Source organism: Thunnus albacares, chromosome 7 (genome assembly GCF_914725855.1).
Source record: "Thunnus albacares chromosome 7, fThuAlb1.1, whole genome shotgun sequence".
Taxonomy (NCBI): domain Eukaryota; kingdom Metazoa; phylum Chordata; class Actinopteri; order Scombriformes; family Scombridae; genus Thunnus; species Thunnus albacares.
In genome coordinates, this window is record NC_058112.1 from 7305533 (window position 1) to 7320059 (window position 14527).

Sequence of the window (14527 nt, forward strand, 5' to 3'; positions counted from 1 at the left end):
ACATGTGCTGAGTGTCAGACAGCAGTGATGCAACGTTTCTCATGGAACACTTCTCTTTCACACTTAAACCTGACACTTCAGGGTCTCAAAAAACTATGCTGCATTTGAAGAGCAGTGCTGTATCTGCTTGCTGGCTGCCTCTATCTTATTTACAGAATGATTTCTTGAAGTAATTAATACCTTTTTTAAAGACATTCATGTGTGTTCAGCTAAACTGTAAAAGTTTCAGATAATGAAAATCTCTTATTCTCTATTTTGAAGAAGAAGAGATGTAGTCCAAGCGCTGAATATTTCAAGGCTCTTATTCAATGAGGCAACATTTTATCTCTGTTTTCTACTGAAAGAGCTCTCAGACACCTTAGACTGGTGACCTCATCATGTGGTTATTTATAAAACCTTGACAGACAAATGATCTTATTCTGCAGAAGATCACTCACTCTCTCGAAGCACACGGCTCAGGGGAGCTCACGAGTTATTAAACAACTTTAGCAGAATGTGTCATCAGGAAAAGCTGTGAGGAATTTAAAGTCAACATCTTTTCAATCCAGATCAAGGGGAGATGCTATAAATAGTGTGCCAGGTTTGAAAACTGTAAATCTGCCAAAGTACTCTTCACATTCATTAAAAAAGAACTATTTTCTTTTAAATGATGAAATTATATGAACTTACATTTTTCCATATGCAGTTGGAGGATTATGTGCTTATATTTGTATATTAATGAGGGAAATTTAATTTCCTTAAAACGATTATAGCATTTTAATGCTTAATCAAATAGTTTACTTTAAAACCTCCCATGGTTATATGGAGACAATTTCTGCAATAAATTGTTTAATTACACTCCTCATTAATGTTATGGAGGCACACAATGGCAGGTGATGTGTTATGTTATCTGAACATGATTAGCGTTCCACAGTCCTGACTACAGAAACATCGCACACTGTCAAACACACTTGTGCATACAGCATTAGTGACTTCATTAAATGATTGAATGCAGGATACAATGTGATAATCAGTGAGTTTTAGAGATGTCATAGAAGTGTTTTTGAACATTAGACAAAGTCAAACCAGCTGTTTTCCCCCACTAGCTCCATATCTAGCGCACAGACATGAGAGTGGTATCAATCTACTCAGCTAACTCTCAGCAAGAAAGTAAACAAGCGAGTATGATGTTTTACTCTTCTATTAACAATAGAGCTTTATAGATGATGTCATGAGGTGATTATTAGTCATGAGGATGAAACATGCTTTGATAGACTGGGTTTAAATGATGATGGGGCAGCATGTACAGGCATAAAAATGAACTGAACCATAGTTTCACAGTTTGGAAAAGACAGACAGACTTCGACACAAAAAAATGGTTAGGTGTTAAATATGAATGATAATCTAATGTCAAGCTAAAGTATTTGTATGCATCAACAACACCAATTTAAAGTTTATAATGACATGGTCATGGACACAGCTGTTGTAGATGCAAATACACTAAGCTCAATCTTATCTGCATGTAAAGCAAGTCTAGCAGGCCAGAAGATAGCGTTAGTTCCTTCAAATTCTAAGCACATTATATCATATTTACATAAAGATCTGAGAAAATGGGAGAAACCAGTGACGTGTGTGTGTGTTTGCACGCATGTGTGTGTGGTTGGGGGAGGGGTGCTTATGCATTATGGCACTGCATATATAATAGTTAACCAGAGAGGAAATGTAGCATTGGAGAAAGTACTAAAATACATAACTGCCTGAATGGAAGATAAAAGAGAAGAAAACCCGGCTAATGTTTTGATGTAGAAGTACAGTATACACTGTAATTAAATCTTAAAAACTCTGCAGGTGTAATAAAATAAAATGGACAATGTCAGTCGTTGTCTACACTTCTACCTGTACCATTTTGTCTAATCAGGTCTTGAATATCCTTCTGATATCTGTTCAAGGCAGCTTCCATGTTCCATGATATCATTATTCCCTCCTGCCTGTCAATGTCTGTCAGATGCTTGCCGGCAGAGATTGTATGTTTAAAGTAGACAGTGTCAAGCTGAATCAGCAGGGAGAGAGTTAATCTCTGTGGAGGAGAGGGGGGACAAAGTCAGAGAGAGAGAGAGAGAGAGGAAGAGAAAGCAAAGAGTGGCGTTTCAAGTTGAGTCAGCACGCCAAGCGATCTGTCAACAGGAAAGGGGGGATGATGGAGAGAGAAAAGAGGGGATAGAGGGAGAGAAAAGGGGGAGAGATGGGGTTGAAGAGGCATGAAAAAGAGCCGAGCTGCTGAATGACACCAGGGAGTGAAGCAGAGAGGGAGAAAGGACCACTATATGTGTGTAAGTGAGAGTGCGTGTGCACTGTAGTCAGCATGATAGTCGCAGCGACACCATCAGAGTCATGTGAATACGCACGTATGCTTCTCACCCTCCACCAAACCTCAATATGATATTTTGTTTCAACAGAGGAGGGTCTTTTAAAGTCTTTTTTTTTTTTTTTTTTGGCACAAATCACATCTAACAAACCTAAATCCTCTCAGATGGGACACTTAATACTGGACACAGTATTATATCAACCATTGCTGGTGCCTGATTGAGTTTATGTCTTGCTTAAGAAATATTGTAGTTTATTAAATTTTCACCTGATGAAAGCATAGAGAAACCATTTTCCAGACTATAATCCACTTGTCAAAAAGGTGTTGTTGCGCTCAACATACAGATGTTGTGCTAAGGGAAAATGATCATGCATTAATTAAGAAAGAACAATCTGTCTGTGTGTAAAAGGATGCAAAGTCTTTATTAACTGACTAGTTTGTCTGTAAAGAATAATGCTGGCAAATTTCTATGTTTTTCTTATCATCAACAAATCTCATGTGCAGAGCCAAACCAACAATGAACTCAACTCTACTTACCAGTATTGTGTATGTATCCAAAGCTTGATATAGCTTATGTCTTTGTGCCGTAGACCTCCGTCGTTGTCTAAAATCTATTAAAAACACATCAATGAGCCACACTGCTGTACTGGGTGACATGTTCCTTCATTACTAAGAATTTGGGCATGTTAGATATCACAACCTCTTGACTTTATCGTAAAGTTATTTTGTGAAATTTACAATTTAGCACAAAGTCAAGAGGTTGTGATATGTAGCACACTGAGGTAGTGAAGCTCTGTAAATGGAACCAATTTCCCGTGCATGGTGTCTGCCTTACACAGAACTACTCTCCAGAGACTGAAAACATGATTGCTCTTATTAGTCTTTGGAGCCATTTTTAAACAAACGAACATGCCTGAACTCTTCAGGGCAAAGGAACATGTCACCCAGTACAACATTGTGAGTCACTAACATGCTTTTAATAGTTTTTGGATGACAACGGAGTTCTACGACAAAGATATATCAGGCTTTGGATACACACACAATACTTGTAAGTAGATCAATTCATTGTTGGTTTGGCTTTACATGGGATTTGTTGACAATGAGAAAAATATAGAAAATTGCCAAATTTATCCTTATACGTGTTGTTTTGTTGTCTAAAAGTAACTAGTTCCTCATTACATGGAAATTTACCTTTCCTTTTGTTGTAATGATAATTATTTAAAGTGACTCTGTTTTTATATCAACAATGGATCACATGACTATTTGTATGTGAAAGGAGTCCCTTGTAGTGATGGATCCACTGAAGATTTTTCTCACAAATCTGCTTTTTCCATCAGATCTACGGAGCGTTTTAGCATCTTTCAGCTCATTGTTTGGGTTTTCCAGCCCACAACTTTACTGTCTTGGTTCACTCACACCGTTGTCATCAGTGTTTTTGGCTGCAGCAGGCAGCTGTTTTCAGTAAAAAGAGCTAAAAGCCGACTGTACACTACCTGCTTAGCAGTAAACAGCAGACAGAGAACTTTAGCAACTAGCTGGTGAATATAGTGGAGCAGTTAGCTGCCAGATATTAATCTCAGGAGTTAACGGAGACCAAAGCAGACTAAAAGGAGAGTGAATATTGGACTAACATTCATCAGGTGGACCCAAACATGACCCCAAATGAATGATAATGTTGCTTGTCTGCTGGAATAGTTTGCTAACATCTTCACATTATCAAGTGTCACAAAAATAAGTTATTTTAGGTTTTATCTTTTCAAACCACAGCTTAAAGAATGAAATAGAGAATGTATATGTAACAAAAGACATTAACTGGACCAGAATAAAATGTAATATAGGATACAAGAAATACAGAGACAATTCAAATAAAATCAAGTAAAAAAGTGAAGGTAAAATCAGCCTGACAGTTCCAATAAAAGTATATTTTAAAAAGGGATTTAAAATATGATACAAACTTAGCCAGCCTTATATCCACAGGCAGGTTGTTGCAGAGCCTTAATGTAACTTAATACAGGTCAGCTTGCTCTTGATTAATGATGCAAAGTTGACGTCAAAGTTCACGAAAGTTGAACTCAATGCAAGAAATTTGAAAGCAAATCCACAGATTACGTTGATTCTCTTTAAATTACTTTATTTCACTGTGAAATGTTGCTGTTTTAAGTGCTGGTGTGACCTGGCCTTAAAAGAGTGGTTAAAACAAAAGTGCTTTTTTGCTGCACAACATGTCATGTCCAGACTGACTGCAGAGCTCCAGTTCAGGTTTCCTAATTCTTTCCAACAGAAGATTTGGCCTCATTAATGCTAATTTATGAACAGCAGCTGTTTTGTTTTTGCCAAAAGGGAGAAACATAACAAGGTCAGCAAGGAAAGCAGACAAAACTAGACCAGTGGTGCTGATGAGAGAGAGAGCGCCTTCAGACTAAAGACTGACAATACAGACAACCAATCCTACATAGGGGAGGCAGCACTCTGAGCCAATCATCTTCAGCCTGCTCCACCCATTGTCTCGGGTGCCTATAGAGTGTGAGGGAAAAGGGAGGGAGGGGAGGAGGAGGCGGACAGCAGCTCCAGTTTAAGAGTCTGTGTGGGAGCGTAGCACAGCAGACAAACACTGCAGCAGCCTGCAGCATCTATCATCCAGCTATCCATCCTACAGCGAGCGCTCACCAGGACCTAGTCCCTTAAAACAGGAGAGGCCTGGCTGCTCGTCTGCCTGTCTGCACCCTCCTCTTCCTCCTCTTCTTCGTCAGCTGAGAGAACACTTACTGTGGAAACATGCCTGAGTGCTGGGATGGGGTGAGTGGCAGGGAAGAGTGTGTGATGGAAGGATGTTTTACTGTGACTGAGTGTGACTGTAATTTATTCATATAGTGTGTGTGAGTTAAACACACACACACACACACACACACACACACACACACACACACACACACACACATATTCAACAACATCAGAATAATCAGAATGTCTTTTTCTTAGAAAATTGTTTTATGATGTTTTTTTAGCTGCTTGTGTTTGCATCTAAATGTTGAATTTAGTGTATTTCTTATAAAAAAAAATTTGTGGAAGTCATTAAAATGTATTTGTGTTGCAATGCTGTTGTGGAATATGTCTTGTCTTTATATTGTTTACTGAGGAGGAGAAACTGTTATGTCAGGGCCAAATGATGGGTCATTCTCTGACTGTGGCCCACTGACACACTTAAGCACGCTTAAGCACAGATGCTGTGCAATGCATCGATGCGCATTCTTCTGCGGATAAATGCACAAGCATGTGTGCGTGTGTGTCCATGAGTGTGTAGAGAAAGTGTTAATCCTTCTGCAGTGTCATCCATTTTAGCAACCTTGAAGCGGATGAGTGTGTGCAAGGAAGGGAGGGAGGATAAATGAAAGGAAACGATTTGATGCAGGCGGCTTTATGTGTTTCTTGCTGAATGTGACGCAGCCAAGACGTTTCCTGACATTTGCTGGTTTTGGGCTTTAACTAATTTGTAAAAATGAAAGCAAATTAATAATTTTGACAGGAGAGCAGTGTCTTATTTTGAAAGCTCAAATTTCACTTCCCCCCTAAAGATATTTTGAAATTCCTCTCAATGTGTTTTCGTCCTGCACATCTGAAGGTCATCATGTGTTTGCGAACTGTCTCCTTATATTTTGCAGAATTCAGTCACTGAAAGCAGACAGTGAACAAAGCCCCTGGTGCAGTAACTGCCTCAGATTAGAATGCTTTGATTGAAGATAACACTCATGTTGATGCTGAAATAATAGTGAGATAATCTGTCTGGATTAACTCATAACTGATGGCTGCATGACTATCTGATGTGGGGATTTGGGGGGGGGGTTATACAGAGTTTTGGAGAGAGTTGGCTCCAACCATAAATACTGTTTGTCTCTGTAATGTGAGTCATTTGCGAGTTATTTAAATAACTCCATAGTGAATGTGTATTGTGTTACAAATAGCAGGCGGTTGTTGAGAGATGTTGCGGATTGACAGCAGCAGATTGACAAAGGATTTTCAGTCAGCTGTTTCTCTGTCTCTGAATAGTTTAAGGTGAGAAAACATGCTGAAGGGAGCGGAGGACAATAACGATGGCGTGTCAGCGTGTATTGGATGTATGTGTATGAAGTGGAGTGTATAGACAGAAGTGTCAGCATGATCAATAAAGGCTTCACTGTGGCTTAACGCCTAAACCAGGCATAATAATCCCAAAACACCACTCTGCTCCAAGTGTTTGTGTGTGTGTGTGTGTGTGTGTGTGTGTGTGCGTGTGTGTGTGTGTGCGTGTGTGTGTGTGTGTGTGTGTGTGTGTGTGTGTGTGTGTGTGTGTGTGTGTGCCTACATTGCGCAGCTCATGGAAACACACATCTCCTACCTCCATTTTGAGTTTGGTTGGCTCTGACCAACGGATGCTGACAACATGTGGGTCATAACAAGAGAGGTCTGGATGCAGGACAAGTCATTTATTTCAAGACAGCACAAGTCTGCAGACATGTTTTAGTTGAAGACTGCTGATTTTAATTATTTTATTTTTTTTACTATGGACTCTAAATTCCTCTCAGCCATTTTGCTGTTGAATTATTGCAGAGCAGGACATGTTAAGTCAATCCATTTTCAATAATTTACTGTTATGATTCACTGTGGTCGTTGCTCACACTAATTACTGACCTCCTGCTTATCTATGACTGAGCCCCTGCAACTCCATCATACTGTGAGAAGAAGCTGTGTCACTGAAGATTAGTGAGGAACATCCCTGCATAGATCGGCTGTTAATATTAAAGCAGCATTTGACGGAAGTTCAATAAAAAGCAGGTTAAATTATAAATATCTTAGAGTGCACAGTGTATAAGATAGATTGATGTATCTTGAGATTGTTGATCAGTGGCCGTGTGTTTTATCTCCTCCTCACACCCTGTCTGCTCGGGGAGGATTCAGGTGCAAATGTTTTTACGAAAGGTGTGAATGTGTGCAAATCACCAGGTGAGTGAGAGTGTGTTTTTGTGTTTCACAGGAACACGATATTGAGACCCCTTATGGGATGCTGCATGTGGTGATCCGTGGGGCGCCAAAAGGAAACAAGCCCGCCATCCTCACCTACCACGATGTGGGACTGAATCGTGAGTATCTACAACAAGTGTGTGTGTCTTGACAGATGTTCCAGGCTGGTCGGTGAGGTGTTTCTGCATTTATCAAAGGTGATAATTAGCCTCCATACCACATCATTTCTTCCCAACACATACGCATGGCTAACACTCATTATCACCTCCAGCAGGAGGTCCTTTATAACTTTCACAACTTTACAGGTAATTAAAAGAATCAAGTCAGAAATCAGACATACAGTTATTTTTTTTAAGTTGCCATCATTCCAATTCGGTGTTGAGTATACTGTATGTGTGTTTTATCAGGAGGTTATAGAAAGACACTTACTTGTATCTGAAAAGGTCAAGTGATAAAATGGCCTTTATGAAAAAACATCACATCTTATAAAATGGTCTTGCTTGAATTCATTAGGATTTCTTGTAACAATAAACATGAAAAATTGTCTCAAGCACCATGTTGAAGTCTAGCAGCAGAGTGTTGACAGAATGTCCCACACGCCAGCACTTAATACAGGCTGAGTGGTCAATAGTTTAATAAAGGCAGGGATAATAATATAAATCCATTTGTGTAGGTGCAGAGACAGAAGAAAAAACAATGAGAGAGAAATAATGGGAGTGGGGGGGGGGGGGGGGGACGGATGTCTTAAAGTGTGGCGACAAAAATAGAAAAGAGGAGGAGATGGTGAGGCAGATGAAAGGGTGAGCGTGAGAGGCATCGATGAAATGTAGGTCAGAAAAACATCCCCATCCTGCGGAGGGAGGCGGGGTGGGGCCAGCGGCACTGCGGCGCTGCCTTAATGGGCGGAGGTGGGGTAGGGATGGAGGAAGTTTGGGGGGGAGGGTGACGCAGGACAGCGTGTTATCATGGACCGGAGCACATCTACGGCTCTGCTGACGCAGATATCTGGCTTTTATTGTCAATCCTGCTGCCTTTTTCTTTTGATCCTATCCCCCTTTTTATTATGATCAAACTGATTATACAATAAATAGGGAATAAAAATGACAGTAATAAAAAACAAACAGTAAATTGGAGCTCAAGAAAATCATATGGCAGTTAGATATAATGCAGAAGACAGTAGAGTAAAGAACGGACCAGAATAACACTGTTTTTGCTTCTGCAGGCTGCAGCAGAACCACAGGCTTATTAGTATTCAGAGCCAGTTACTAAATCACTCAACTGCGGGGCACAATCATACAGCATAGAGCAGAAAGGTGAGGAATGAAGGGAGTTGCAGCAAAAAAAAAAAAAAAAAATGAAGGAAAATTGGTGGGGAGTTTTTGTTCAATTCAATTCAAAATGACTCCCAATTGCAGATGGCACAGCAGTCTGCCAGTCCCCCGGTTGAAAACAGAGAAGTAGAGAGAACAGAAGAGAACAGGAGGGAGGACAAAAAAATAGAAAATGAAGAGAAGGGAAAGAGATAAGAAGTGTGAGCGTGAAAGAAGATGGCAAGCAGACTGATTTAAGAAGTAGAAAAGAGGTTGTGGCGCAGAAAATAAAGGAGAAAGTAAAGTAATTCTTGGAGGCATCTGTCACTATTTCGTTGGTATGACTGCAGAGGAAGAAGAGGATGAGGAAAATAGAATAGAAAACAAAAAGAGGAGAAATGATAGCGAGAGATCAAACAGAGAGATAAAAAAGAAAGTGCAGAGGGAGAAAGTGGGTCACGGAGTCAGTAGGAGAGCAGACTGCCAGCTGCTGACCGATGATTCAGCGTGAATTGATGAGAAAGCAGGAGAAACTTCTCACCTCAATCCTCATGCAGCATCGGTATTCTTGTGTACGTAATAAAATGGACAAACTGACGCCAGGGCAAAGATTGAGAGGTCAGCTTCGCGACATCATCTACTTTTCATCCATAACCCAGTTGTCATGCTAATTGGTCCGTTTAATTAACGCGGCTTAGTCAGAGCCCGAGGAGGAAACGATGTTGCTGCGTGGTTTCACTGAGCCTGACGCACACAGGCTGAAAGTAGGCCAACTACAGAGCCAGGAGAAGGAGGGCAAATGGAGAGCTGACATCTATTATACATGTAGCTTTTTCAGATTCCAATGTTATGCTAGTTCAGAAAATGGAGAGAAATCCTCAATGAGTCACTGTCAAAAAGAAATCCTTTCTAAAACAAGAAGAGACAAGAGACAAAAAAAGAGATTATTTTTTATCATCTCTACATTTTAACAGTGATTTAAATGCCCCATTATCCAACTTCATATACGAATTTAGGGACAATGTAACAATGATTCAATAATAATGATAATAACATAACACATGCCATTTTATGATTGTTATACACACTGTGCTACTGTATGAATATGCGCTAGCAGCTGTATATGCTAACAGCTGGCTTGCTAACATCAACCAGCTAGCTAAAGAGCCTCACACTGCTGTATTCTCTATAGAAAAAACATTCAGCTGATAGACTGCTGAGCCACAGAGCTGAAATAGCATTAAATAAAATGGGCAAACTAAAACATTTTAAAAACCTTCTTAGATCACAGTGGCCAATTTGTAGCATTAATCATCTCAAACTAAAACTCAGACACATCTGAAACTGAAGGCAAAATATTTGAATCCTAAACACCTTACAGTACAGAATGTGTATTAGTTACTTCAAAAGAACAATTACTTGATGAACAAAGTCTCACATTAAGAATCACAAAGCTAGGCTAGCTAGTTTCCACCTACTCACTAGCCCAGCTTCACGAAAAGGTAAAAAATACTCCTTCCAGCAATGTCAAAGTTGTCTTATGTTCTATCATGTTAGATGTTAGATTTTTCTTTTCTGTGCAAATATAAATATATAACATTGAGGTTTTATGAGCAATTAGTGTTGGAGCTATTTATATAAGCACTGCCTATCAAAAACATACAGCAGCATCATAGGTTATTCATAGTGTCAGTCCTCTGTTAAAGTGGAGGTGAATGAGGGATATTTGACACATTGTATATTGGCATTATTGGAAGGAGTCTTTGCCTTCTCCTTGCTGGCACAGGATCAGTTGTACAGATGGCCACCTTCGATGTCCTCTCTGAGTGTGGTGCATATTTAATGAAATCACATTCCTCCCCTCTCCTCTCCTCTCCTCTCCTCTCCTTGCCCTGCCCTTTGCTTTCCTCCTCCCTGCCTCTCATTTTCTGTACCTACACATATCCCATCTCTATCCGCTCTCACCCTATGCTACCTCTGCTTATTTCCTCTCCTCCCTTGCTCTCCTACAGACAAGCTGTGCTTCAACACTTTCTTCAATAATGAGGACATGCAGGAGATCACCAAGCACTTTGTGGTTTGCCACGTCGATGCCCCGGGACAGCAGATTGGAGCATCACAGTTGCCACAAGGGTACAAAACATACACAGAAATGCACACACGTGTTGGTAATAACTACTAATGAATGGAAAGTTATTTATTATTTAACATGTGTTAATTATTGTTTTTTGGTTGGCACACCTCAAACTGATGGCCAGGGGATTAGACTATTGCTGAATAGCTAATGCAGTAGTTAGCATGTTTCCATGGATTGAGAGAATATCTTGAAATGAAACAACTTAACTCTTAAAAAACATAAATGAATAATTTAGTATTTACTATTTACCATGAATAAAGTATTCATAAATTACCATAAATTGGTAGTGGTTTTAAAATAGAAACAGATGATTGCAATATCCTGATCACACAAATGCAGCATGTGAAGCAGTGATGGTTAGAAGTCGTGTCTTTTCTCTATCCTCAGGTATCAGTACCCTACCATGGACCAGTTGGCTGGGATGCTGCCCACTGTGGTGCAGCACTTCGGGTTGGTGCTTTTCACTTTCAAATTACTCATTCTGCACTTAACCAGAGAGCCGACACAGCCATTGTTTTAATAACGGCCATCTGCAGGGACATCACGTCCTCTTTTCACTCCACCAGCTGGCAAAGACGAGATATTCTTCCATTGCTGAAAAGACGATCTATTGCATCTGTCTCCTTCTGTGTTACATACAAAACTGCATTGGTATCTATCATTAAAATATTCCTATTTTCACCAGTCTTTTTAGTTATAGATACTTTTCAGAATATTAAAAATACTGTAGGAAAAATTATAGATCCTATTTGCTAAAATAAATTTGTATGATCCATCTTTACCTCTAATGTTCTGACTAAAGCATTAAACACAGTGTAGCCTCTCTGATTCCTGAGCAGCTCCAGTAGACTTCAGATTAGAAAATATCGATTGAAGACCAGCTTGCTTCCTGCCGACGGGAAGTAATTTTAGCCTGGACACACAGTACCAGCCACAGCTGAGATGTACAAGCACTTGGCTCTGCACAAGCATGCATTACAGTCTTTGCTGCCGATAATACTGTTCTGTAACATGATATAGGCACAGCAGACTGTTAGAATCCTTTCTTACACAGCATCTAATTGAGTAATGATCTTTTTTAGATTCAAGAGCATCGTTGGGATTGGAGTTGGAGCTGGAGCTTACGTTCTGGCCAAGTTAGCTGTAAGTCACATCTGGATTCTCCTGCTCTGTAGGTCATTTATCAGTGTAGTAGTCAACTGGTAGGTACAATAAATTCACCAATAACTGTACCCAGATTACCTGTTCGGAATAGTGAAGATATTCAGCCTTTATGCATTGTGAGCAGAATTTCTTGTCAAAGTGCAAGACCTCTGATTCAAAGAACAGCCTTAAAACTTCTCAATGACTTGTCTTTATGACTACTCTGTTCAGTTGATCTTCCCTGACATGGTGGAGGGCTTGGTTCTGCTCAACATCGACCCCAATGGCAAAGGCTGGATTGACTGGGCTGCCACCAAGGTACCTGTCTATAAGTGTTTCACATCTGTGACTGTTACTGTCGGGGTTGGGGAGATACACACATATTCACACATACAGATCTGATTTCTGTTATCTCTCAATAATAATCTCTTCATCTGTCCCCCAGCTGTCAGGTCTGACCAGCGCCCTGCCAGATACTGTGCTGCCACATCTTTTCAGCCAGGTAAGCTCAGAGTTCAGGAATAAGAGTGGACACACAGCTCTCAGTTGTCTCTCAAGTTTTTTTGACTTGTTGTCTAAACTCAGCAATCTTTGCCAAGCCAGTGAGCAGTTTTTGTGTGTATGTATGTGTGTGTGTGTGCGCAGGAGGAACTGATGAACAACACGGAGCTGGTGCAGAGCTACCGGCAACAGATCAACAACACTGTCAACCAGTTCAACCTGCAACTTTTCTGGAACATGTACAACAGGTGGAGACACACACACACACACACACACACACCATCACTTCAGAGGACATAACATTGACTAACATTAATTTCCTTGAAACTTACTCTAATCCCAACTCTTACCCTCACTTTAACCTAACCGTAACCTTATCATTCAACCAAGTCTTTAAAATGTAATAATTTACATTATGGGGACTTTTTTTGTCCCCAAAAGGGAGGCGAGTCCCCACAATGTGACTCTTTAGACAGATTTATGTCCCTATAACATGAGGAATACCTGGTCCACACACACATAAATACACAAGCGCTTTATCTGATCATTTACAACGTCTTCTCTCTTTCAGTCGGAGGGACCTAGAGATGAACCGCAGTGGGACAGTGCTCAATGCCAAGACCCTGAAGTGAGTCTACAGACACACCTTTCATAACAAAGTGATGAATGAACTCATCAGCAGAATCAGCTGATTGCCAATTATGATCATCAATTACTTGTTTAAGTAATTAATCAAAGAAAAGGTTGGAAAGGTTCCAGCTGCTAAATGTGAAATTTACTGTTTAATGTGTTTGTAAGTTGGATATCTTCTGTTGGTCAGGCACAACAAGCAATTTGCAGACATCACCTGGGGCTTTATAGACTAAACAATTAGTTGGTTGATGGAAATAATAGCAGAATCATTTTGATGATGAAAGTTATGAAGAAGTTTAAAATATACCCACAATTCTAATTGAAGTTAAAATCAAGTCAATGTTCACCATGAAAGCTGATGGTTTCCTTTAGGTGTCCTGTGATGCTGGTTGTGGGAGACAACGCCCCTGCTGAGGAGGGAGTGGTGAGTCCATCACCTTTCTTCTCCTTCACTGACTTTGTCCACCTGCTCTAAAAGACTCCTCTCCTTATCCTGTCATGTAGTTTCCTTCCTTCCTTACTGTAGCTCACTCTTTTTATTCTCACACTGAGATGACTTCTTCTTTCACAGGAGTTCTACCTCTAAGAAAGAAATATTAGTCTAGCCGAAGCTCTAAATAACAGACACTCCCCTCCTTGCAGTGTTCCTGCTCTGTTCAGTGTTTTGTACTTGGCATGTAAATCCAGTTAGTGACTGTTTGTCATTCAATAAAACAAAAACAGGTCAGCCAGCAGAGATCTGGTTCATTCTCTCTGCAACCCTGCTTGCCCCCTCTAGAGACTGGATATGTGTCTCCCTGTCTGTCCATCTGTGTCTGTGTGTGTGCAATACATGCCTTTGATACTATAGGTGTGTGTGTTCTCCAGGGGCCAGATGGCCTCGCTCTGTCTCTAGGGCTTCACAGTTTGAAGTGGCCCAGATATGTATGCTTCTGCACCAGTTAATCTGCCACATTTTCAAACCTGAATCAAATCAGATGGAGGAGGAATGGGATGGAGGTGCAGAAGGAGGGAGGCGAGTGAGGGTGGGGTATGATTTTGTTACCAAATGTCTTGGAAAGAGAGCAATGGAGAGACGGAAACAGCGTGAGGAGGCAAGAGATGTAAATAAAGATTGTTTTATTGGATGTGACAGATGGAGGTCATGTTAATATTTCATATCCGCTGATGTGACCCGTTGAGGCTGCTGTGTTTGCTTCCACTTATATGACGCATTCCTTCATACAGAGCGAGCAGAGGAAGTGGAATGTGTTGACTACATTTTAGACTCACCACATTTTCATATCTTGCAACTCATTTGCAACTGTTTTGTAAATTTGCAAACCTGCATGTGATTTGTAATAATTATGTGATACTGTATCAACAGAAGTAGCTCTTTAAAGAAAACTTTTAGTCTAATATACACGCATTTTAGTTGTAGTGTTTTCATATTTAAGATGTTTCAGGTGGTAAAATGTGTAATTT

At 40.2% G+C, this 14527-nt stretch overlaps 1 protein-coding gene across 9 annotated transcripts in view; it reads left to right on the top strand.

The window, feature by feature from the left end:
* The window catches only part of ndrg4 (NDRG family member 4), a 57003-nt gene that overhangs the window by 33276 nt on the left and 9200 nt on the right, over positions 1-14527 (top strand). For 7 of the 9 annotated variants that reach the window (XM_044357720.1, XM_044357719.1, XM_044357722.1 and 4 more), the window contains 9 exons: positions 7353-7458; positions 10662-10782; positions 11174-11236; positions 11869-11929; positions 12161-12247; positions 12375-12431; positions 12575-12678; positions 13002-13058; positions 13436-13487. In XM_044357720.1, coding sequence (XP_044213655.1) covers positions 7353-7458; positions 10662-10782; positions 11174-11236; positions 11869-11929; positions 12161-12247; positions 12375-12431; positions 12575-12678; positions 13002-13058; positions 13436-13487 — 708 coding nt within the window. Of the gene's footprint in view, positions 1-4955; positions 5141-7352; positions 7459-10661; positions 10783-11173; positions 11237-11868; positions 11930-12160; positions 12248-12374; positions 12432-12574; positions 12679-13001; positions 13059-13435; positions 13488-14527 lie in introns of those variants that run through there. The other 2 variants (XM_044357726.1, XM_044357727.1) reach the window with 2 other exon arrangements.